The sequence below is a fragment of the Aulonocara sp. 'chitande type north' Nkhata Bay genome, linkage group LG4 (genome assembly GCF_057382095.1).
Source record: "Aulonocara sp. 'chitande type north' Nkhata Bay isolate Kocher_YH1m ecotype deep benthic linkage group LG4, A_spYH_male_GT1.1, whole genome shotgun sequence".
NCBI classification, from domain to species: domain Eukaryota; kingdom Metazoa; phylum Chordata; class Actinopteri; order Cichliformes; family Cichlidae; genus Aulonocara; species Aulonocara sp. 'chitande type north' Nkhata Bay.
In genome coordinates, this window is record NC_141347.1 from 34,059,576 (window position 1) to 34,085,830 (window position 26,255).

General features: G+C 40.3%; 2 protein-coding genes across 4 annotated transcripts; one reads left to right on the forward strand and one right to left on the reverse strand.

The window, feature by feature from the left end:
* The first annotated feature begins 2,354 nt into the window (after positions 1 to 2,354).
* unm_sa1261 (un-named sa1261) lies at positions 2,355 to 26,255 on the forward strand. Of its 3 annotated transcripts, none has more exons than XM_086290101.1 (4): positions 2,355 to 2,488; positions 18,384 to 18,611; positions 22,700 to 22,902; positions 24,105 to 26,255. In XM_086290101.1, exons 2-4 carry the CDS (start codon positions 18,440 to 18,442, stop codon positions 24,924 to 24,926), a joined length of 1,197 nt encoding a protein of 398 aa, XP_086146227.1. In that variant the 5' UTR covers positions 2,355 to 2,488; positions 18,384 to 18,439; the 3' UTR covers positions 24,927 to 26,255. The 3 variants fall into 3 exon arrangements, with proteins under 3 accessions (XP_086146227.1, XP_086146226.1, XP_086146228.1); XM_086290100.1 differs by lacking the exon at positions 2,355 to 2,488 and adding an exon at positions 4,906 to 4,998; XM_086290102.1 differs by lacking the exon at positions 2,355 to 2,488 and adding an exon at positions 16,801 to 17,556.
* Positions 11,821 to 14,420, reverse strand: LOC147333136 (uncharacterized). The gene is made up of 2 exons (XM_086290441.1): positions 14,083 to 14,420; positions 11,821 to 13,672 (listed from the first exon to the last, which is right to left on the reverse strand). Exon 2 carries the CDS (start codon positions 13,666 to 13,668, stop codon positions 11,821 to 11,823), a length of 1,848 nt encoding a protein of 615 aa, XP_086146567.1. The 5' UTR covers positions 13,669 to 13,672; positions 14,083 to 14,420.

Here is a 26,255-nt window from a genome sequence, read left to right on the forward strand (position 1 = left end):
GACCAGCTTCTTTGGTTGATTTTGAATGTGATCTTCAAATTTGGCTTTAAAGACATAAACCTTTGAATCAAAGAGCACATGGAAGCCACATTTTCTCCTGTTGTGTTAATTTAAGTACATGTCATTTAGTGATTAACTACCTTAATTCACCCTGGAGTAATTTGCTTTTTTACTGTCACGTTTTTCTTATACACGTGTGATTACATTTGCAAAGCTGTGGTCTTCCTTTAACACACTTCACAACATCATACAAAGGACTGTGATGAATAGCCTATTACTGACTCCTAATAGACAGCATCGTTCTCTGGTGATTGATTTTGGATTTTAAAACGCCAGTTTAGGGGTTTTTTTGCATTTTGAATATTTTTTAAATCCTCCAATTACCCTGCACTAACAGCTGACTGTAGCCCACAGAGAGCCTGATCAGGTCAAGAGTAGCTGTTTTTACAGCCTTTACCACAACAAACGAAAGAAAAATTTCCATGATCATTCACTTACATTTCCCACTGCAGAAATAAAACATCTAAACACCATCAACGAGTCATTACTTTTTTAAAAGCACACTTAAGTCTCGTTGATATCTTCTCGACAGGCTGTTTTCTTTAACCTTTTTCTGTCTGAAGGAGGTAATAAAAGCACAAGCCGATACTCACACCTATTCATAACCCTAACCCTAACCCTCATTAATTTCAAACTGCATCTGAGCCACAGCTGCACGTTTCTCCGTGCTAACGCCTGCTCTGCTTTCCTTTCGTGCTGCATTCATGGACGTGGGATAAACTGGAAGCCAATTTTTGAGCGTCTAAATTCGATTTTTTAAAATAAGTATTCATCTCAGCTCATTTTTGTAGCTAACACTGATGTATTACGTGCCGCGGCTATAGCGCCCTCTGGTGGAAACATAATTAGTAGTTGCGTTTGCAGCTTGATTTAGACTTCTGTGTGGAGTCTTTGCTGGTAGCTGAGCTACCAGATTTTTAAATCCTTTTGGGAGTGTCCCTAAGAGGATTGTGGACCCCCTATTGTTCCACTACCTAACCACACGAGCCAAGGTGTGAAAACGGGTGTGGGTCACAACCAGCCAAGGTTTCAGGTGAACCCATTGTGAGACCTAGCCCCACCCTATTATGTGACTTACTAAGATCAAATCTCAAAACTGGATTATAGATACAGACAGTTGGTGTCGTAAACCGCCCCCTCTGTTCAAAGATGGTCGTTCACAGTGGACATAAATGGCTTCTTTCTGTGAACAGTGGCATCCTCGAAAGAGTGACCTTTGTCCTTCAGATGCAGATATACAGCTGAGCCTTGTCGTGTCGAGGTGGCTCTTCTAAGTGGCTGTTTGGACTCTCTAATGTAGAAGCCTGAGCACTCCTCACTACCCTGTACAGCATACACTACGTTGTTAAGTTTGTTTTTGCGAGTTTTGTATTGGGGATGAACCAGTTTTTGTCTGATTGTGTGGCTGGGTCTGAAGTAGACTGGGATGTCGTGTTTGAAGAAGACTCTCCTGAGTTTCTCTGATAAACCACTACATAAGGGATGACAACATTGTTCCGTTTGTCCTTCTGATTCTCCCTAGTTAGTGTCTGATCTTATTTTCTGTGCATTTTCATGATTAGGGCCACTCCGCTTAAAAATCTGGGACTCTCCACCAATTTCTCCCAGAACTGAAGAAGCTTCTTGGACAAGAGGTGAAATGTCTTCAAGAAACTTAAAGAGGTCCAGATGCCTTTCTCCTCAAACTACAATGACCTGGATGACTGACAATAGGATGGATAGTTTGTTTTTATGCTAAAAGTTCAGTATGTAGCACACAAAATTGCAATAAATATATTTTTTTAGTTTTAAAAATATTTTAAAATTACATTTAAAAAAATATAGCTTAAACATGCACTATAAAATGTCTGAACTTTTTTGTGCTACCCACCATATGTATTTTATTTATAGCCTATAGCACATTTCATTAACAGAAGTTGACCCAAGTGTTTTAGAGACAGGCACATTCCAGGTCTCCAAAAAAACAGTTTCAAAATAGATGAAAAGCTGAAATGTTGTTTTATTCTATTAACTAATTATTATGGAAAATACAAATCTCACTGATTTAGTGGTCTGTAAAAAGTGCCTTTATAGGTTAAACGTATTGATAATGGTATCGGCGATTTATACAAAAATTTGCAGTATTGTAAACCACTACTGTTGACAGTTTTACATCTGAATTTTAATTCGGTCTAACGTGTAAATTCCTGCAATCCGGGAAGGCGTCACTGACGCTCTGTGCTCTGATTGGAGGTCAGAGGCGGTGGGCGGGGCCGCCGGCCGAGTGCGGAGACAATAGAGAGGGGCTCGGGAGACAGACCACGGCGGATGCACGGTGACAGACAGCAGCCGGTCCCCGCAGAGCCTTCACTCCCAGCCGGTCTCCTGAGTCGCTGAAGGATCCGAACGTTGTCTGAATGGACTGACAGCTTCCAGCACTTTGTCAACGGTAGGAGAAGATTTCGTTTTTCTCCCAGTAAAACCAGTTAACAGCTTACGAAACGCTGCTCGGTGTGTCTTTTCAAGCATTTAAAGCTCAGATTCAGCTTGAAAGTGATGCCTCACTGCTCTGAGGCAAAAGCACAACACTCCACGGCTGTTGTGTGTCTATGCACGGGCACTATATTGGGCTTTGCACTCTGAAAACAATGTATTCTAAATATACAGCTGTAAATCTAAAACAAAGTTCACCCAACCTGAGCAGAACAATAGAGCTGCTGTGAAGCTATTGTCTCAGAGCTACAATCTCTGGTATTGACTTTCCTCCCTCTACATTTACAGAGCAGATTTCTCGCCACAGACATGCTCATGTGCTGCACGCTGTCATGGATATAATGCATGCACGCTTTGTGTCTGCAGATCACATCCATAGTTGATCTCTTTGTGCTGCAGTTTTTATGTCTGAGTGTCTGTAAACAGTGTTACTGACTCCAGATCTGCATCAGGGATACAGACATGGGGATTTATGGTGTTAATGGAAGGTGATTAATCATCAGACGTGGTTCTGGTTCTGACATTTTAGATTTTTTTTTTCATGCAAAAATTGGACAGGCTTGCTAAACCCTAAGAATTCAGCATCTCAGATGACAAAGGTTCACCAGTGTGTTGACTTTGATGCTGATGCTTATCGGTATTTTCGTGCAAAGTTTATTTTTTGTCTGCATCCTCCCTGCTGAGGGCTCCTTCATCGCCTCGCTCTGGCTCCCATAAATCCATCGAGTTTAGAGGAATCTGAAACTTTGTGGGATTAATAGCCACGTCTTGTTACTAGTAGTGGATATATAATTGGCTGCAGCTCAACACGAGACGCCAAACTGCTTAAAAAATAATTTACGCCTACTTTCACAAGCATAGCCTCAATCATATGTCCAAATATAAACAAAGGGACACTTTTGGTGACGCTGATTTTACCTGTAAAACGCTAGCGTGCTGCTAACTCAAGCTGATTGGTCGCTTAAAGGTTTACAGGACACGCTCCCTCACCTTTTGCAAACGAAACACTGAAGCGGCTGGCTGGCACTTGGAGATGATTGAAATGGAAGTGGCGGTGATTCGTGGTGCTGTCGCAGAAAGGAATTTTGCGACAATCGAATCCCTAAAATTGTCTCTTTTGTCTCAGCTTCTTCTGTCCGAAGCACGATGAAAGCCCCCTGTGGAACCTGAAGTCCAGAGCGCAGGAGTTCTTGAGTGCCAGTTCCACACCTTCATCCACTCATGGGCTACAAGCTGCTTCTTTCATGTCGCTTTTAGCTTCTCAGATGACAGGATTTCTTCTTTCTGGTTTTGTTTGTATGTTTGTACAGACAAACACAAACACAACCAACACCCTTATTCAGGGCGTTATTAAACCTCTTATGGGTATTGATAAAACTATTTAAGGTTTCATTGACAAAGTAGCCCCACGTGAATGAGCTTTGAGTGTTTGTGTTGTTACAACAAGGACTTTAAAACATGGATGTAGTCACTGCCATAGATTTTTGGACTTCACACTTATTTGGAGCCAGAATATTGAGATAAGAGTGCAGAGTGCATACATCAGCTAAACCTGGTGAGCTTTCATAGCAAACTACAAACATAAACCTGAGCGCTAGCATTCAGACACAGATGGTGAATAAAACACTAGATTTTCTTTTCACAGAAACTGCAGCATAAACTTCCTGGATGGCCTGCACCACACAGCCCATAATATTTTATTTCACAGAAATATTTGTTAGTTCAGCCCTGCAGAGGAGACGTGAAAATAAAACCATGCACATCTCCTCGGCAGGCAGGAGGAAGACGGTTAGAGAATGTGAGATTAAATCAGACAAAGAGTGTACCGCTGCCTTCTGTTGCGTGGGGATCGCAGCAGCCGAAATGCTTTGGCAGTAAAGGAGAGCGCCCAGTGATGCGCTGCTGAGCGCGCAGGGACAAAGCCTCAGTGTTCGCAGGCGATGTAGGTCGAGCCGGTTAAAGCCGGCTGCTTTGATGTGCTGCACAGCTCCGTGAGCGCCGTGGGAGCGGACGGCCGAGCCTCGCCGGAGGCCGCCGCACAAGAGGACGCTGAACTCCAGCGCCGTGACGGCTGGCGTGATGCAGTCTGACTTCTGCAAACATTTCCAGAGGGACGAGCTGCTCACGGGGCAGAAGTAATCTCTCCGGTTTTGTTGCTTCTCAGTGAGCAGATTTAAAGAACAACAGTTCACACGTTAACATTAGATCAGTGGCGGTGAGCTGAATGACTGAGGATGGAGCTGAAAGGCCAACAACAACCAGCACAGAGAGGGGAAGAGTCAGCACTTTCCAGGGCTGATAAAGGGATAAGTCCGAGGGAGGATGAAAACTCTTTAGCTTTAGTAATATTTCTGTATGATTTCAAACTGATCTCACCCATACTTTTTGTGGCATCACTGAAGTAGACATCTGGTCTTTACTGATGTCTGAAGGTGCCGAGGATGTGGTTTGTACATCTTTCAGTCAGTAGGTACTCGTCTTCCAAATGACTCTTTACTCGTTGTGTAAAATGTAGCAGACCTGGACATGTGCAATTGTTATGAGATGATCAGTGCTGTTTGGAGTTTTAGCCAAGAGGCAAGAAAATCTGCAGTTTCACTAGCAACCACTTGAGGCTTCTCTAAAAGTGAGTCAATCCCCACAGACCCCACGTAAATGTCCAAAATCATCCATGTTCTAATGTCAACGAGCAAAATGCAGAGTCCAGAACCCAATTAGTGATAACCACAGTGGTTACATCTGTCTTTTATAAATAGTGTGTGGTTTTAGCTCATAGCTGTCAGGTGTGGGTCTTTATATTATTCCTTTTGTCATAACCAAAAGCCAAAAATCTAAAAGCTGAAATGATTATTTCAGGATTTTATATACAACAAAAGAAATGTAGTAAATCCTCAGATTAGAGAAACTGAAACCAGGTGATAAGTTGACATTTTTAGAAGCAGTGTCATTTATTAGTTATGTAAGTGGTTGGTCATCTTTTCAGTAATTATAATCTGTATTAGGGCAGGGCAATATGGCCAAAAACATTTATCACGATATATATTTGAAAATTTGCGATAACTATATAACTGACGATATAATGCATGTGAGACTCCACAACTTTAAACTTAAAAGAGCTTATACACACACAATACGGTAACATTATGTTGAAGCACAGTACGTATCACTCCGCGAGGCTACAGTAGCTGTAATGCTCCGACAATCCATCAAGCTGTGCGGCTTCGTAGCTTAGCAAAGTCGTACTGAAACATTTTTTTGACAGATTTTTAAGCGCCGCGTACCAAATTAAATCGGTTCGGTAATAACGGCGGCCCGCTAGCATGCTCTACCAAAAAATGTGCTTTGGTGTGTATCTGACGGACGAAAGCCAAACCAGTTCGACTGAAGTTGCAACATTTTTACAAACAAATTCTGGATCATCCGTTTCATTCAACGATCCACTTTCGCCCTTCTCATTCTCCGTCGCCGCCATGCTCTTTCTGCCATGTGCGCATGAAAACAAAGGCACTGCGCATGCGCGTTTTACCCATATTCTATCGCGATATTTGATTTTCTTATCATTGCCTAACATTGTATCGATATTACCGTGAACGGTATCTATATAGTAGCAAGAACCCACTGTACACACGGTTTTTGCCATGCCCACAGGGCTCGTTTGCTGTGCTTATGTATTCAAAAAAATTTATGTATCATGTTATTCTTTATATCTTCAATATAGAGTCAGATGGCAAAAATGTCTTTTTACAAATGAAATTTGTTCCTAGATTTGTGTTAGAGGAAATCTTGACACGTTGTGATGGGTATTTTTGTTTGAGCTGCAGATAACCTGACAATCACTTCCTTATTTAAATAATCAGTTATTGTCGCGTTAAAAATGTTTTTATGAAGTGTTGTTCATCATCTGCCCTGGTGAGATCTTCTCTGGGTGGAATAGGTGATAATGAAACTGTCATTCTTCTGCTCTAAAAAGAAGAATTGAGATTTTTAAAAGCTGTGACATTCACAGTGTCTCACAGCAATAATTCATGTTTATCTTTTGTTACCAAAAGCCCAAACTCCCAGATTACTCCGTTTACAATCATACCTGACAGAAGCAAGTCGACATGCTTAGCGTGAACCATCAAATGTATGGCATTTGTTCCTAAAATAGTCAATTTATGGCAATAAAAAGCTTACAGGTTGTGAACTGAGAGGAAGGGTCATCAGTAATGGCAAAAAGTCACCATTTTCTTACACTGATTGGCTGTTTTCTTTTAGTTGATTGATTGGACCTGTCGGTTCACAGAGTTCAGTGGACTCAGCTTGACAGACAATGACTGATGACCAACAGCAACCAGAAGACATTTCAGCCCATTAGAGCTCAAACTGAAGCTTTTTTGTAGCATTAATAAAATATACGGTAAACACAAGAAAAGCCCAAGGCTGCTGCTAATGATTGCTTGCGTTATTGATCACTGTAAAGACTTTAGTTATTCTGTCTGTTGAGAAAAGGCTCAAGGAGATGGCCTAAAATGTATTTTTAAAAATAAATTTTTTGGTCACCCCAAACATACTTTGGTCACTGTGAAATAGCTATAGGCAGTGGCAGAAAAACTAAACTGTTGTTGTTGTTTTTCAAAATGGCACATTATTAATCACCTTCTCCTTAAGTGAAGCCATTATTCTCTTTATGGAAAGCTTTTTATGCCTATTTTAAGTACATTAGCTCAGACAGTTAAGCTGCCAGACTGTCGCATCTCAAATCCCACGTGTTTCGTCTGGTCCTGGATTCTGAACATTGCAAGACCGAGGTTATTATCAGTCATTCTGTCAGGGTTCATGCTCTCTGCTTGTGCTGGTAAATACCAAACATTTCGTTTTGAGAACTTGAGTTTGTCTTCAGATTGTCTTCTATTTTTTTGTCTTTAAAGTGGAACAAGGTCCTCCATTAAAAAGGCTTGTAAAGCTTTACTCAGAACACATAATAAGAGCTTTGACACCTTAAAAAGCAGATAATTTGGTATTTTTGTTTTTGTGCTTGATCTCTCTCCAAACAAAGAATAAAACTATAAAAATACTGACACATGCTATTCCTCAACCTCCTAGTAGATGCACCTATCGTATAAATGTGAAAATCTGTGGTGATGTTTAAAAAGAAATTGACCTTTTAGTAGCTGCATCTACGGTATGAATGTTGAAATCCTGCATGATCTGGGTCCCGAGTTATCACATTGACAAACTTGGGTGTTCACGCTGCCTGAAAGATATGTCAAGGACTTTAGAACTGGGCACTTTCAGTGTAGTCACACTAGTTAGCGATTAGAAGTCAGCCATTGCTAAATTCTCATAGAGAACTGGCAAAACAATGTGAGAGATATGGATATTCATCAGAAACAACCAAAATAAAGAAAATACACCTCTAAACCTATTTAGAAATCTTTGAAAAGAGAACGCCTGGCGTCAGATGGAGGCAGCCTCTGGTGTGCTGTTGAGACTGTTACCAAGTCATCACCAAAGAATCCACCAGGGATGGGCTTCGCCAATCACTAATTAACCAACCAGTCATCCAACTTTATTATAGGCCTCTGTAGCATCAGTTATATCGGAAGTGGAGGATATCTCGTTACTGAACGAAAAGTTAACTGAAAGCTTTTTAAAAAATTCAGCGAGACTTTACTTTATCACTTAGTTGTGGTTATTTGTTTGTCATAGGCTAACAAACAATCAGATCAAGTATTTTTCCAAAGTATTTTTTTTTCTTGTTTCTTAATATTTTTTTTTTAAATGTCTACCTTTTTTTCCCCCAATAAGATTCCAAGATTAATTCCACCAGATGGTTGTGAGTAACAAACCATCTGCTGCGACATATTAATAAGCTACATGATGGTATTGCTCTTCTTTAATTTAACAACAGATTTAATTTCTTCCTGTCACCATATTATTGGCTAAATAGACCTGCTCATTGGTGCTTCCATCAGATCTTTTTCTTCTTCCATGTTCTAATCCACTTTTTAAAAACTCATGGTGGGATTTAGATTGGGATTATTTTATGAATTGTTACTTTGACAGCAGTCAGAATCCTTCACATGCTCTCCAGATAGGATTAAAGTCACTGACTGTAGCAGGAAATATTAAAATCCCCCTCTAGCATAAATCCCATACACTTTAATGCTCCACTTAGGCAAAGAGTATTTTAGAGATGAAGGCTAACATCAAACCTGTAACATACCCACTGCGCTAAGTGGGTTTATGTTCTGTACTTGTAACTGCTTTATTTAGCATGTTAGCATGCTAACATTTATTGATATAACGTGCACATGGGGCTGATGTGAGTCTTAATAGAACTGCAGGCTTTTTCTTCAATAGATTAGAATTATTCAAACTTCCAAAAACGGAATAGTTTGTACAACGAAGTTTAGAAGAATAAGACAAATCTTTATTTATTCATTTATTACATTTACTATAGTAGTGCAGTTCAAAGGCCCTGAGTAATAGTGAACGATAACATTTGGAGAAAGTCTTACAAAACTGAGAAATTATCACCAAAAGTTCTTGTTTTATGTTCTCAACTTCAGAGTTGGAGGAGTAACCAACAGGTATTTATCCACTTGTGTTGGAGTGACATAAATTTCAGCACCACAGGGGGAGCACAAGGTGGACATCGATAGTCCTGACAGTTTTTGGCACTCAATGACACCTCACCTCCAACCGACCGTGGCAGATGGCCGCCCCTCCCTGTTCCTGGTTCTGTCAGACGTTTCTTCCTGTTAAAAGGGAGTTTGTCCTTGCCACTTTCGCCAAAGTCCTTGTCTCATAGGGCTTAGTCTGATTGTTGGGGTTTCTCTGTGTTATTCTAGGGTCTTTACCATCGGCGTAACTTTGTGTTGAACATTGGGGGGGGGGGGTCAAGATGTCTGTCTAAATAAATAAACAAATCTAGCTAAATTCCCAAATGATTAAACATGCAACTATTTTGCTGGTAATACCTGAAATGAGTAAAGAAAATCAACAGCCTATATATGCAAGATAATTCATAATTTTATTGGGGGGGTTATTTTGGTTGAGTCGGATAATTGGGGGGGGGGGGGGGGGGGGGGTCATAACCCCCCTGGAAATTACGCCTCTGGTCTTTACCTTACAATATTTAGCACCTTGAGGCAACTGTTGTTGTTATTTGGTGCTAGATAAAGAAAACTGAATTACATTGAACGTTGCAGACTTATAAAAACGAATCTCTGCTCAGATAAACATATAAATTGTACTAGTGGAGCTCAAAGTAAAGCAAAAACCAAAAACCTAAGAGGTCCTAAAGGTTAATAACTGTAGATATGTGTAGCGGTGCGCTTTCAAAAAAATGTTCTTGCTCTTTTGAGTGTACTGGGTACAAAAAGAAAACCACTGTGGTGGTTTATGTTATAATTGTTAGTAAATACCTTGAAATCTTTAAATGTATAAGACATAAAAGATTCTTCAGACTGTGAAGGAGGTCATCTAAAGCTCAGGGGTCTTTTCAAGTGTTTGGCCTGTTCGTTTAGTGTGTTTGAGCACAAATGTTAACCTTATGTGAACAGTCAGCAGCTCAGCAAAGGCGTTAGGATTCATCCTACAGACATCCTGGATATGTGCACCAAATTTCATTCCAGCCCATCAATAGCTGGAGAAATCTGGAGAAATCTGGAGAAAGTCATGATGCTGCTGTTTCACCAGACGTTCACGAAGCAGACATCAGTTCTTCTTTTGTCTTTTATGTCCAAATCATCCCTGAATAGGTCATTTTTTTCCCCTCTTGTTTTTGGAAACTCTCTGAGGTATGAAAGATTTTTGTCGGGAGGAAGGCATAGAGTAAGATGGCAGCCTTTGTTCATAAATATTTTTTCAGCCTGGTGACGCATTGATTTCACATTACAAATGATTAATTGGGTGCCGATGTTTTGCAAGTCGATGCTGGCCTGAACACACACGAGGTGGCAGAGGCTGTTTTTCCTGCGGCACCGGGAGACCATTACTCAGCACTTCTGTCGAGTTTGTCAGGTTTACTCATCGTCACAGCGGCAATACTATTCTTCCTGTAAGTGATCAGTGGTCTCCTCGGATTACTCTTTAGATTACACCTTAGAAAACACAGAAGGAAGCTTCTGACTTTGTCTTTGGCTCAGGTTTTGTGGATCTTTGAGTTCAGGAACAAATCCTAAAACGAAGAAGAAATTTCAGCTTTAAATCTGTCCCTATGCAAACTAAATGTACCTATGGACTCAAACATCAACCATGTGTCCCAGTTAAAACTCTGGCACTCTCTACAAGCTCCAGCATTCCCAGCATTGAAACCAGACCCTTCAATAAATGTAGTCGGTTTGTTTTACTGTGAACGAGACATTATTAGAAACAAGAGTGTGACATTTTGGCAGTCCAAGAGAAGCTCGAGTTCTGCAGGGAACCGCTAGAAACACAAAGCATCGTCAGGCTGTAGCCATGGCAGCTGTGCCACCTTGCTGCTGCTGTTGCTGCAGGAAAATCAAAGCTCATTAAAACTCACAGCTTTCTGACTCTGTGCCACTCCAGCTTTCCATCAACAGGCGCTCTCACCGTTGGACTGCACCCACCTGCCAAGCGGCGCAAAAGACAGGTAACCTTATCAGGGCATAACAGACGTAAAGCAAACTGGTTGAATTCCAGCCGGGCTTTGTTTACCGACTGAAAGAATGATGGGAAGGCGGTCTCGCGCCGCTCATCAGAGGCAGACATGGCTCCTTGATGCCCTTGGGGGAGCCGGGAGCTGCAGCTAAAAAACGTTACACCTAATTAGCGGTGGTTGTGACTAGGGTTGCAAAGGGGCGGAAAATTTCCGGTAAATTTCCGAAAAGTTTCCGGTAAATTTCCATGGTAAGTTAAGCTTGGGAATTTTGGAAATATTCCATATTGGAAACTGTCCATGGAAATAATGGGAATTATGGAAATTAATGGGAATTTAGGAGAACTAACTGGGAATATATTATTTCCAAGCATAAATATAAACAGAAATCATAAGAAAACCTCCATGCAAAATGTTTTCAACAGATATTTAAACAGATTTATTTGTAAGTACAGTAGAATAGAACACGTTTCAATAACTTGTTTCATGGATGAATAAAAACAGAAATGTTGAGTTCAATATTACCATCCCCTAACCCCGCTCATTCAAAAATGCCCCCTGTCCAAAAATCTCCACAAAGTCCCATTCAAAAGGTTAAATGAAAAATGCCACTTATCCTCCAAAACGTCCCATTAAACATTCAAATCTTCCTTCAAGCAATCCTCTTTTCTCATTTTTGCTCAGTCAATAGACTCTTCCTGGACCTCATCATCATCCAACAACATGTCCACTTCCTCAGCATCCAACTCTGAGTCTTCCTCTTCAGTGTCACTTTCCAGCTTTGTTGAGGATGGCTCTGTGTCAGGCTCAAAGAGCCGTAGGTTTGCCTGAATGCCGACCAGCTTTTCCACTCTCACATTTGTGAGCCTGTTGCAAACCTTTGTGTGGGTGTTCCCAAACAGTGACCAGTTGCGCTCGGAGGCGGCTGATGATGGTGGGATTTGGAGGAGGATGGAGGCTACAGGTGCAAGGGCCTCAGATTCACATAGTCCCTTCCACCAGGTGGCTGCAGATATGTGCTGGCATGACTGCCATATTCCATCCCCTTTCCAAAGGCCTTGCTTTGTTCGATACTTTGCCAAACTGCCTAGAACTTTGCCTTTATCGAGACCCAGGTGGTCAGACATGGCTGTAATGACCGCATAGGCACCGTTGATCTCTTCCCCGGAAAGTATGCCCTTGTCATATTTGGGGTCCAGCATGTATGCTGCTGCATGCACTGGCTTCATGCAGAACTCCCTCTGCTGTTCCAATGACTTGACCACAGCCGTTTCCTCTGCTTTCAGTAGTAGGGAAGTGGGCAGAATTGTCTGGATTTCTTCTTTGAGTTCTGCAAAAAGGCACTGGACATCTGACAAGATGGCACCATCCCCCTCTATCTTCGCTATTGCTGCTGCAATAGGTTTGAGGATTTTCTGACTGCTAGATACTCTTTCCCAGAACACATCATCCAAGATGACCTTCTTGATGTCACTGTCGATGCCTACAGACTGGGATATGGCCATCTCTTGCAGAGACTCCTTTCCCTCCAGAAGGCTGTCAAACATGATAACAACACCACCCCATCGCGTTATGCTGGGAAGCTTCAGTGTAGTACTCTTGTTCTTTTCCTTTTGCTTTGACAGAAATGTAGCGGAAGTTACTTGTTTGCCTTTAACATATTTCAGAACTTGCTTCACTCTCTTATTCAGAGTGTCCATTGTTTTTAGTGCCATTATGTCTTTTAGGAGAAGGTTTAGTGTATGGGCTGCACAGCCAATAGTAGTTATATGAGGGTAGGTCTCCTCCACATGTGCCCAGGCAACCTTCATGTTGGCTGCATTGTCAGTGACCAGTGCAAAAACCTTATCTGGTCCAAGGTCATTGATGATCACTTTTAGCTCATCTGCAATGTATTGGCCTGTGTGTCTGTTTTCCTTTGTGTCTACACTCTTGTAGAACACAGGCTGAGGAGTGGTGATTATGTAGTTAATAATTCCTTGTCCCCTGATATTGGACCATCCATCAGAGATGACTGAAATACAGTCAGCTTGGTCAATGGTCTGTTTCACCTTTGCTTGAACTCGACTGAACTCTTCATCCAGTAGATGAGTAGACAATGCATGTCTGGTTGGGGGAATGTATGCTGGTCGGAGAACATTCAAAAATCTCTTCCAGTACACATTGGATGTCAGCATCAGGGGTGAGCCAGTTGCATAGATTGCACGAGCGAAACACTCATCTGTGTTTTTCTGGCTAGTGTCATCCATAAAATCAAAGAATCCTCTGATGCCAGAGGGACCAGGAGCTGATGAGTGGGTATCTGACTCTGATACAGCTGAAACAGATTCATTTTCCCCTTGAGTGGAATTCCTGGCTGCTGCATGTGTTGGGCCTTGAGGAATTTTTTTGCACTTTGCAATGTGCTGCTGCATTTTTGTGGCATTCTTCACGTACGTCTTATCACAATACTTACACATATATACAGATTTCCCTTGTACATTAGCTGGTGTAAAATGTCTCCACACATCAGATAGCGCACGTGGCATTTTTCTGTAAAATAAAACAAGAGCTTGTAAAAATGCTAATGCAATGCAAGAGATCGTAATAATACAATTGCAATATGATAATAAACAGATATAAATAGTAAGGCTAGCTAAACAACTGGAATGATCTTCAAAACAAAACAACCAAATGAGGAAGCTAGCATCTTCTTTATGTTATACTAACTATGGCTTATTTAGCATCTAACAGATGCTAGCATTTTATTTAGCATCTAACAGATGCTAGCATTTTATTTAGCATCTAACAGATGCTAGCATTTTATTTAGCATCTTATCAGATGCTAGCATTTTATTTAGCATCTTATCAGATTGCTATCTACCAGATTAATACATTTTATGTGATATTCACAATTTAAACATTTAATGAATATATTTTCCCATAATATCATCAAAACTTACCTCACTTGTTAAGTCCACAGGCTCAAATGTGTGCCTTTAATACTCTTTGTCCTTCAGGCTCAAAAGTGTGGTCCATGTGTACATGTGATGGAGGCATGCACAGTGCCAGTAGGTGGTCTCAATAGCCATGCAGCAAGCTTGTGCTCTGTACATGTGATTAAGGAATGGCATGGATATTCAAGTGTATTTGAATTGCATTTGTTTGTTTTTGTCAATATTATGCTAAAATATACTTTCCTCAACTATATTTAAGTTCCCTAAGAAGAGCCAACCTTCAATTTTGAAAATTCCCACTTTATTCCCATAAATTCCCGTTAATTCCCGTTTATTCCCATAAATTCCCGTTAATTCCCGTTAATTCCCATGGAAAGATTCCATCTTTGAAAATTCCGGGAATTTTGCAACCCTAGTTGTGACTCCTTTCATCTCCGGGCTGTTTGATAGGACTTCAGTGTGAGAGCACGTGAGGAAGTGTTCACGCCCGGATAGCAGGAAGACACCGAGGGTGAAACATAATTAATGCATATATGTCAAAGTTGCTATGGTTAGGTAAACGTAACGATAGAAAGTAAAAGGATGGTGAGTTCTCTGCTTGATCTGACAACAAAATGCGTCTTTTGTAGAAGACCAGCATTCATATTTGGTCATTTGGTGACATCATTCGACTTGTTGTTGCCAGGTTTTAGTTTTCTAAATTCTCACAAAGTTTCTAGGAAATCAGCAGACCTGAATTAATGAATCATTGAGCCCAGAAATCAAGTACATGATTTAATTAACATGATTTTTTTTTCTTCTTAAATTTTAGTGGGCTAATTTTTAGTGAAAATACAAAGGAGGTGACTTTAATGTTTATTGCTAGTATTGCTCCCATGAGCAGTACTAGCTAACAGTATAATGGAGGATTATGGATAATAGAGTCCAGTAATCTAAAGTCAAGACAAAGTCCAGAAAAGGACAAAAACTAACAGTATAAAGCATAGATAAGAGCAGTTTTCCCAAAAATTAGGAGATTACTGTGGTGGGTTTTTGTTGTTTTGGTTCTTTTGTCTGATGCAAGCTTGTACATGGAGTACTTGTTATTTAAAATAATGATTTGGTTTCACATAATAGCAGCAGTGTCAGTAATAACAATGGTTTTCTGGGCTCCTTTAATGCTCCAAATGAAAGTCTGAAACAGAACAGGTGTGTGGAAAAAACATTTACTGTCCTTTAACAAAAGGTCTCTGCAGTGTCTCTTTGTGCTGTGAAAATGTGTTTGACACACGAACAAAGAAGGGAGGCGCAAAGTGCTCCTCCTGGCATTATTTGATCATCCTGAAAGCAGAGGTGAGATGCTTCGTTCTCTTTGTGCATCTGGTCTCGTGTTCATTTACTGGGCCCTCGCTCTGACCCTGTGAACTGTACTGCTGGCTGAGCAGAAAAACTGTGCAAGAAAACGGCCATTATTTTGAAAAGGGCTCGAATTTTAATTAAAAATCTACCTACATATCTAGCATGTAAAATTGAGATGCCCGAGTGTGTCTGTTTGCAGCTCTAAACACTCTCTGGCTGTCTCATCCTTTCTGTGCTTTATTGACCTTGTCAGAGGGATGCTGAGAGGACCGGTGATAGACAGCCAGTTGGCTCCTTTGGGTTCAGCTGAGTCCTCATTTTTATCAGCTTGTCGTACTTTAATGCTCAGCACATACTGTTTATTTCGAGGGCCATTTCCATCCTCCGCTGTCACTCCAACACAGCCGAGCTCACGGCTTCCTTTCACTGTTTTTTAACGCAGTGTTTTCAGCATGTCAGGGTTTCAGTTTTGAACATGTCAGTCCTGCTTTATTTAGCAGTAACAGAGGTTCTGAAGAAACAACAAGCACAGTTAAATACTACATTTTGTTCAAAGCACAGCCAGACTTATACTGTTAGCTTAAAAATTCAAGATATTCATCACTGATGTCAGTTTGAGTTTTTCTGTGTGTAACAGATTGATGCATTACTGAGATTTGGAGGCAAAGACATAAAACATAGTTGTGTAAGATGTAAGTAGGCTATGAGACTAAATTCACACCAAAAGTAAAATGTTGCTGTAACAATACTGTTTGATAATAAATTTCATACAGTTGGAAAGCCTGTTTATTTCCCCTTGAACGGTGCCGCATATGTACCCACAGCTGCTGCTCAACCCACAGTCATGGGTTGAGCAGCAGAGTTGAGTATGTGGGTTGAGCCCATGGAAAAACTTGCCAAAAATCGTGTTCTGTTCTCAACTCTTGTTCGGTGTCGTTTATATGATTGGACAATTGAAAGCTGAAGAAACGAGACACGTTACATGAAAAGTTCTATTCATGTAACAAACAACTCGGTGGAACGTGGAAGAACCCGACTCACCTACAAACACTCAACGTTTACGCTGAGCGGTCAGTGCAAACCGGAAACGGAGACCTTCAAAGGCTCAACTTTCAAAGTAAGTTGCGCCTTTTGAGTCATGCTCACAGGATGACTTTTACTTTGAAGGTAAATGGTCTGTTTTTACAGTTTCACTACCACTTGGTGAGCAGTTGCAGACAAGTCGGCGTCTTTCAAAAATGAACAGAAAAAAAAATATGACATTAAATTCTCAGAAAAACATTTTTTCCTGTGGGTTGTTGTTGTTGTGTTTTTTTTTTTTTTTGTTTGTTTTTTTTGTTTTTTGTTTGTTTGTTTTTTTCCACAATAAAAACCACCCTGTGAAGCAGCAGGAAGTGTTGGGTTAATAAAGGCTGTTGTTTAATCCAGCTTGAGTACACTGCAAACACTGAAGCTGAGATCAGTGACATTAAAAAAAAATAGACGTCCCGGTTCACGTGCTGCATTTGTTTCAGTAAAGTAAATCTGCATTAATAGGCTTTTATTTACTCAAATCACAGTTTTACTCTCACTGTGTTTTTTCCAAGCGGACCATACTCTGTTGTTGTTTGGGTTCATTGTTTTCACACGCGTTACTTGAGTTTCTCGTACACATTTCCCCATCGTGCACACTCACACTGTAGATGGGAGCCAAGTGGGGACAGATGGACCCGAAACACAGGATGTGGCTAGCATCCCGTCTCCTTCAACACTTTCTCATCCCTGTTAATGAGACATGGTGCAATTCTGCTGGGCCATCAGGGCTGTGAAGTCTCCGCATTCATCCAGAGATCTGAAGTGTTGCTTGGCTCCCCTCGGCAGCAGAAGGAGCCGGAAGGCGAGACAGATTTGCTGAGTGAATGGCAGCAGGCGTGACAGAGAAGAAACACGTCAGTTCGGAATTAGACGTTCGTTAATGTGGAAAGCTCGTTAATCAGCTGCAGAGGATCAGCCCTACAAATAGTAACACTTCTCTGCTCTCAGGGATGGACTCGTTCAATTAATTTTCTTCATTTTCTTTCATCAGTCAGCATCAGGACGTTGTGCCGGGGTTATATCGCCTATCTCACCCAAAGCTATTCAACTTGGATGTCTTTGCACAAGGTTAACAAAAAAGTTTGCTGCTCGGCGACTGAAGTTCTAGTTTTATTTAACACAAATAGAATAAAGTAGAAACAGAACTTCGGTGCAGGGAGATTTTCTGTTTTAACCTTGTGGCTGTAGTAATGACACGTGGTGCTTTTTCCATTATCAGTATTATCTATACAAAGCTAGTTATGTAAGAGTTAAAACCCTTTATAATCTAAAGCAAATGTCCTAAAATATTATTAGAGAACCAGATAATTAGATCATTTTTTTTAAACAAACACTTGGCAACTAAGAACTACCTTTTAACAGGAAGGAGAGACATCTATATCATCTTATATCATCTATATAAACATTTTAATCTTGCAAGGATGCTAATTTACCTTCATTTACCAAACTTGCATCATTTTGTGTCTTTTGTATACTGAATGTAATACAACGTGAATTTGTGTCTGATGCATTATTTGTGCCAATTTTAGTTTCTGTTTAGACTTTGAAGGTAACTGAGCTGTGTGAATAACGAACCTCTGTCTGCATCTGCATATATTAAATGGGCTTTGATAGAAAAATTCCCACCTTTTGTTCTTCGATTATGCTCTCTTTATTGCTATGAGGAGCTGTGATCTTAGAAACTATATTTTCTCAAAGTAAGAACACAGTGTAAAGATTACATAACGGTTCACTGGCCTGGACTCAAAGCGTTTTCACTTTCCCTTTGATACCAGTACAGTACACACATGCAGTACAAGATATGCTTTGCAAAGCAGTGGTGTATAGTTTAGGAATGCAGCCATGGGTGGATAAGTTCCCTCACAGTAAACCTCGTCTTCCTTCCTGCTCTCCAGGAAAATCCATCTCCAGACCAGCCCTCGGCCCCCCTTGCCCCGTCCCTTTAACCAATATGAACTCCTTGCCTCATGGCTCCCGTGCCTCCATCGACATCCTGGAGGAGCTCCAGCTGATTGCTGCACAGAATCTGGAAAAACTGGACATCAACAAGTACTATGAGATCATCCGTGAGCTGGGAAAGGGCACCTATGGAAAGGTGGACCTGGTCATCCACAAAATCAGAGGTATTAACTGTGGCTGCTACTGTAAAGAACAAAAAATTGTATTAATATCTACAGAACAAACCAAAATAAACAACTGGTTGATGCAAGTTTACCACATTTCAAACAAGACAAACATAAAATCCTGGTGGCTATAAATTTTAAAGAAATCACTTTAAATATAATTTCGACTAATAAATGTTCCTGTTTTTTTTTTTTTTTTTTTTTATATATTAAGTAAATTTTTGCATTCTTACCATAAAACACGACCATATTGGTAGTAACAGTGAAACATGGAAGAACAGGTTGTTGGGGGGGGGGGTTCCTGTCAACAGACTCTAAATGGCAAAGTATCTGAATTTTTATTTATTTTGTTTTCCAAAATACAAATTGCATAGAGCACAAGGAAAAGCTTTTAAATGGTGTACCCATGTTGGTACTCTGGGCAGCTGCCTGTAGTGATCAAGTAACTCAGTGTCATTTTAAAACAAATCCATTTACAATAATTTTTAAGACAAATTAATAATGTAAAGGTTTTTGTTTGTTTTCTTGCTCTTGGGGTTAATAGTCAGTTGTACTTGCATTTATTAACTTCTTGGTATTTTTGTCTAAATTTTATTGAACAAAAATACCAAAAGCTTTTCAATAAATAAAAATAACAAAACAGTAAATGGAATATATTTGAATTTCCTAATTCAAATGGCTTTTTAGTTTGGGATCTGCATTAGCATTAACTTCATGATGTAGCGTCAATTAAATAAATTATCATTAGTTTCATTGGCTAGCTAGCTGTAGCTAATAAATGCCATGATGGTTGTTTTTAGCCAGAAAGATGGCTATGATCTTTTTTCCATGTAAGTAAATTTCCTCCTTTTTTTTTTCACATCTGTTTCATCCTCATCTTGCATAAGAGGAAAAATGAACCAGAAGGTAAAGCCCATGAAGACAGTTTTCTTTTTGATATTCAGATCCATCGCTTCTTCTGGGGAGAGATTTTCTGAGAAATTCATTTGCCCACAAAATAAGCAGATCTGCAGGGTTGCACTTGCAGGAAATGAGATGTTGTCCTCATTTGTGGCCCTGTTTTGTGACTCAGAGTAATAACACAGTCTAATATGAAAGCAGCTCTCGAGTCAGATGACGGCGTGTTTGTGAAGGTAAAGTACTTCTGCTCACGACTGAAGTGTTTACTTTCAAAAAAGCCAAATTGGAGGTACTGGAGGTCGCTTTCTTGCAGGGATTTTTAGCCCAGGTCGAGATCCAAACTGCCTCAATTCACCACTTAACTGACTGAAAATCTGTTTAACCTTTTCACATTAAAATCCAAATTGTTGCCCATCTGTTCTCAGCCTCTTAATAGTCTTTTTTTTTTTTTTTTTTTAATGGAGTCACAAAGCCTCTGCTTCACTGCCTATTTCAAGTAGCAGCAGACTCTTGGAGTGACAAATGGTGACCTTTTCAAGCCATTTGAGGTGTGCCGTTAATGGATTTATAAAAAATGTTATATACCTTTTGGTTTCATAATTTGGTAGTGAACCGCCAGCTTCTTCCCAGAGCCGTTAATAAGTGTAGCTTAAATTATCTGACCTTCAGTGTGGAGCAGAAAATCAGGCTACCTGTGGAAATGGATGGACTGAAGGTATAACATTTAACCTTTTTACTTTCTTTTTTTTTAAATGAACAAACTCAAGTGTTTCATCCCCAGATGTTTCTGCGACATGTGTAGAATTTGCGAGTTTTTTTTTTATCCCTTTAGCGACATTTTAAGCAGTCACATGCAGTCTGAAATGCATTTTGTATTTCGAAGTTAAAACTCAATTAAAACCTTAAAAGGTTGTTTTCACAATATCTTATTAATTCAATTCAAATGTCTGTTTCTCTTTGTCATCCTTTTTGATGAATTTGAAATTTGAGTATGTCAATCATTGTTTTTATTTCGTATGTATAAGTACTGATGGTGTAAATGAATCTGTGATATGTCAAAGCTTGTTAATTTAATCTTATCACAATAGCAAAGTTCTGACAGTTTACCGAAGTGGATCGTTAAAAATTTTATTCATTTATTCTTTTTTTGTTCTTTATTTTATTTTATTTTTTTAGATCAAACTTTGAGCAGTTAAAGTCAAATGAGATAAAAATACGGTAACACGGCCAATCAGAGTAGAAGTGGTTGGTTTCAGTGAAAGGATGAAGTGATGGCTGCACAAGTATAAAATAAATAAGGATTATTTTGAACTGGATGTATCTGGAAATGTGTAACTGATGCCAGTTATGAATTATTTACTTATAATTTTAATCACAGTTAAATAACATTAGACATAATAGTCTAATAAAGTCTTAAAAAATGTTTTTCTATCAGTGGTTTGAGATTTGAATAATATGGCAAATTCTATTAACATTATTTTCTATGTATTATTATAATATTTATTTTCAAAAATGTGCTAGCTATATTGGACTGACTCACTTACATAGATTGAATAGTAAAGTATGTAAGCAGAGATTCAAAATGAGAAGGTATATTTCAGTGTGATAGTGACAAACTAGAAACTTAGATTAGGTTATAGAACATCTGTTTTTTAAATCGCCAGTTGCCAAAACAATAGGTTTATATTTACATGAGCAGTATATTTACCTGATGATGAGTTTGTTGTTATGTAAAACTGTAAGTAAGTCACGGTTTCAGAGGAAAACAACCCCAACATCTTTGATGTTTTGTTCAGGGACTCGATTGTTCAGTGGGGTAGATTTATTTCGCCCTAAATATAGGTTATATTTAGTTTCTGCTCTAAAACTCTCAGTCGTAGCTCAACAGGAATCAGCCGAGTCTCCCTGAACAGATGTTGTTTATTTTTGCAGCTTAGCCATCAGGATCTTTTACAAAGCAACTAAACATGATGAAATTCCTGCAGACGACCTGCTGTTGTTGGAATCGGTGCAAATCAGACATGTTGGCGCTGCACAGCCAGGAAGCTGCATTTATTATACTTCAGTCCTGTAGTAATGTTACTAGACAACCTGCTGGTTATTGGGTTTGGTGTTCACTGCAATTAAACATCTGCAAACCCATTTAAAGTGAAATAAAAAGGGTATTTTTTTTTAAAGTCTAGTAACATTTTCTCTTATCAAAGTAATGAAATAATACACTGCAAACAAGAACACATTTTTATGTTTAAGCTAGCACTTTATCATATTTAACTGCTGTTTGAGTTCTTATCAATTCATTTACTTCCTTCAAATGCATCAGGATAGGTTGGCAGAGTAAAAGGATGGACGGTGCTTGTGAAAGACCTCCAGTGGACATCTTTGTAAATATGACTCTTTAAATTATTTTAGATATGATGGAAAGAGCTTTGAGAGAATGAACATTTTCTCAAATAGCTGTTTCATGGATCATGACAATCTCACGAACTGTGGTTAGATTCTGTTGATCTTTTCTGTACAGTCTGTGGTGGCACAAAGTGTTGCTACCAAGAATACCTTTTAATTTATTTCTTTTTAAACCGTGTCACCGACTAACAGAAAATCCCCCTCGACCTTTCTAAAGTGGCTGGATGCTGTAAGAAGCACAAAGCACTTTAGGAGAGCTGATCCGGTGGTATTGGAGAAGTCTCTGCTGACACGCTGCCTGTTGGAGGGGAAATTATAAGCAGACATGGCAGCCGTCCAGGTTATTGTCTGGGGGGTTTTCCCCTCAGCGTTCAGATTATCAGATTAGTCCTGGGAATTCATGTCCCCTCGGTGCTTCTCTTGTTCTCGGCCACTGAGCGGAGGTGAGGCGGCTGAAGACAACGTGCTGTCGTGCAAGTTTTACATTACATTTCCATCTGTAAACGACGCTTTCTGCAAAACTTTAAACATGAAAGCAGCGTCATCCTGCTCACACAGTGCAAATATAACTACTGCAGCAGAGGATTTTAAATACTTAAAGCATAAATCATCAGGATTTGACTCTGTCGAGATTTTAATTATTCATCAAATTGTTTTAATTAAGTTTCTTGGAAGCAATTAGACAGCTGTGAAATAAATCCCTAAACACTTTAATGGGGTGCAAAAGAACAAGAAAGGAGGAGTGAGACTGGAGGTTATGTAACCAGTCCTGTCCTCGTTTTCAGGCACGAAAATGGCGCTAAAGTTTCTGAAGAAAAAGACCACCAAGCTGAAGAGCTTCCTGAGAGAGTACAGCATCTCCCTCTACCTGTCGCCCTGCCCGTTCATCATCAACATGTACGGGATCGCCTTCGAAACCGACGACTACTACATCTTTGCTCAGGAGTACGCGCAGGCGGGAGATCTGTTTGACATCATCCCTCCACAGGTGAGAGCTTAGCCATTCCTGTAGTTTAACAAATAAGCTGCTCCAAATCCTAAGGAGCCAGGTCAGGCGTTTCAGACATGTCCGACTGGGAGGAGATGCCGGGCAGACCCAAGTTGTATTGAGAACACCTCAATATTCCCCTGGAAGAGTGAGAAGCACAGCAGGGGTGGCCGACTGCTGCCGACACGATCCAGACCTGGATAAGAAATCTGAGTGGATGGATGGTTTCTATATTTGATGTAGGTTTATTCAAATAATCCAGATGATTATCCCTTAATCCTCCTTGAAACTGAAAAGCCCCAGCTGCATACATGCTGCAAATTACACATTGGCATTCAGTCCCGACAGCGCTCGGGGTCCTCTTTTTGTGCCAAAACACGAAAATTCACGGACTAAAATGTAAAGCATTATTAAAATAAAAGGCCGTCAGAGAGAAATATTTTATGTGTTTGCTAAAGAGGTTTTTATAGTGCCAAGACCTAAATGAGACGACCTTAAAAAGACATTCTGTAAATTCCCGTCTGTAGTTAACGAACCTTGCACCCTGCAAACAGAATCCAGTGAATCCATCAGTATGAATTTATGTCCAGAATATCTGTTTTGTATTGAAAACTGATGGTAAAAACTGGCCCGTCTGTACTTTATGCTGGTCTATTGTGTCCCGGGAAATGGTGTAAAAGATGTAGATGCCGTGACGTCACGTTTTGCCTCGAAATGAGTGTTCTTGTCGTCAGCAGCCAGCACTCTGCTTCCTGTTTACACTGGCCAAACATGAGCCCAGTGTAAAAGGTCACTATGATGAGCATTTACATAGATGTGTTTGTATAAAGGGAGATTATATCTAAAACTGTGTTAAAGAGCTTTTACCACAGTTAATGGGGATTTAATCTAACGTGACCTACTGTTAATATAGTAGATCGCAGGAAGTGCAGATGTTATCTTGAGGGGAAAAGGAAACGCAAGCACCACCTTTATTGTGTCATCTACAACTGGTTTCATGTTTTTCTATGAGTTATGTAATGTTCAGTTCCCAAAACACAATGTGGGCAGCTTCTCAGGATGCATGGCGCCGGTAAGAAAGTGGTAAGTATGAGGTTTGTTAAAGCAAGATTCAGATCCTCTGAACTTTGTCCCATTTATATGGACCTAAACTTCAGTTTCATGTACACGACCTTCTCCTACTCCTCTTGTTCTCTGTTCAGGTGGGACTTCCTGAGGCAGTGGCGAAGCGCTGCGTGCACCAGGTAGCCATTGCTCTTGACTACCTGCACTGCAAGAAGCTGGTGCATCGTGACATCAAACCCGAGAACGTCCTCATTTTTGACCGAGAGTGCAGAAAGGTTAAGCTGTCAGACTTCGGCATGACACGACGCGCCGGATCACCAGTGAAGCGCGTGAGCGGAACCATCCCGTACACGGCACCGGAGCTGTGCGACACTTCCCGACATGAGGGGTTCTGCGTGGATTACAGCACAGACGTGTGGGCATTCGGGGTGCTGCTCTTCTGCATGCTGACAGGAAACTTCCCCTGGGAGAAGGCCATGCCCAATGATGCCTTCTACGAGGAGTTTGTCCGCTGGCAACGCCGTCGGACCGCCGCCGTGCCGTCGCAGTGGCGCCGCTTCACCGATGAAGCCTTGCGAATGTTTCGTAGGCTCCTTTCCATCGAGCAGGATCGCCGCTGCTCTGTCAAAGAAGTCTTCAGTTACTTCAACCAGTGCTGGATGCTGGATACCGAGAACGGGAACTGTAATGGCAGCAGCGGGGCTTTGGCGAGTAGCGCGCCTCCTCTGGACATCAGCTCATCGTCATCAGAAGAGGACGTACTCGTGGACAGACTGAAGCAACAGAGCCTGTCGCCTGCCTGCGTGGCGGCAAAGGGAGGGATCATGATGGACACCCAGTACTCCTCCATGTCCACCAACAGCTCGCCGTCCTCCACCGGCAGCTACGAGCGAGTCAACAGAGAGAACAACGAAAGAGGGCGCATCCTGGTGACCACGCCCATTGAGATCTGCGTGTAGAGACGGCGCAGCGCTGCCTTCGTGCTACCTGCTCACGCGTGTGTGCTGACGAAAAAGATTTCTCCGAGCGGGAGAAAGAGGTGCGGCGAGCGATGTTTGGCATCGGGAAACGAACGACAGTCTGACGTATGTTGTAGCTTTGTCGTGGATTTGCTCATTTCTGATGAAGATGAACTCTGAGGAAATGACCCGCGACACTCACACAGCTGTAGCTTCCTGTGTGTGGTTTCAGTTACAGGATAAAAAAAAAAAAAAAAAACCAAGAAAAGCTGAGGACAGGAAAACAAAGAAAAGCAAACATAATCCACAAGCAATAGGTTAAAAAAATAAAGAAAGAAAAGAGAAACTGAAGAAGACGACGAACATGGTTTGTGTGTAACGAGACCGTGACTTTGTGTTTAACGTGCTAGTTATGTTCACATTTGGTAGATTTGTTCATGTAAAGCGTTTTTTATTTGAAGTTAATTTATTTATTTATGTCACATAAATTTATTTAGTATTTATTTTATCAAGTGGGACCACAGAGCTGAAGATTGTTTTGTTCTTTTTCTTTTTTTCTTTTTTTTTTCCCCTATGAGAAATAAAAAAATTAATTTTCAGCTACAACAAAAAGAAGAATTGTAGAAGCAGGTGGATTTTCCAGGCCAATGAAAACGTTCACCACAAGGTGGCAGTGTGGTGAATGTTTTTGCATTCTATTTCTGTTTTTTTTAAATTATTATTATTTTGTATTTTGTTGAAAGACTCCTTCAAATCAAAAATTTTCTTGTCTCGAGTCCCCCCCCCCCCAACACAAATGAGCTAAGACTAGCTTAAATAACATTGAAATAGCTCGTGTTAGCAGGATGCTACACTGGCTTACTGCATCACTTTGTGGTTCAAAGTGGTATTACATTAAAGTACCGCCTTGTTTAAACAGTACAAAGACGGCTTGGACATTATGCCGTAGCTGTTTTTCTGTTCGTCCAATTCTTTTGGTTTTAATTTTAGAAGCTTTTAATGTGTTTCTACAAAATTACCTTAAAGTGGCCATGATGTTGTGACCGCTCATAGAATATTTAAGGTTTTGTTTTGGTTTTTTGTTTTTTTTCCCCCATGTTTTCTCATGATTCCCAACAAGCTGTACAGTAGTCAACTTTAGCCTACCCCCATTATTTTGAAGTAATCTAAATGCACACTTTTTATGGTCTGTCAAAGATTATCTGCTAATATTATCAAATAACTACTAAAAAAAATTCTAAACAGTTTTTCTAGTTGCATGGTGCGAAAATGGAAAACTACCCTTTCATTGAACAGTTGGTTATTCTGCGATATGTTTGGACTGTTTTG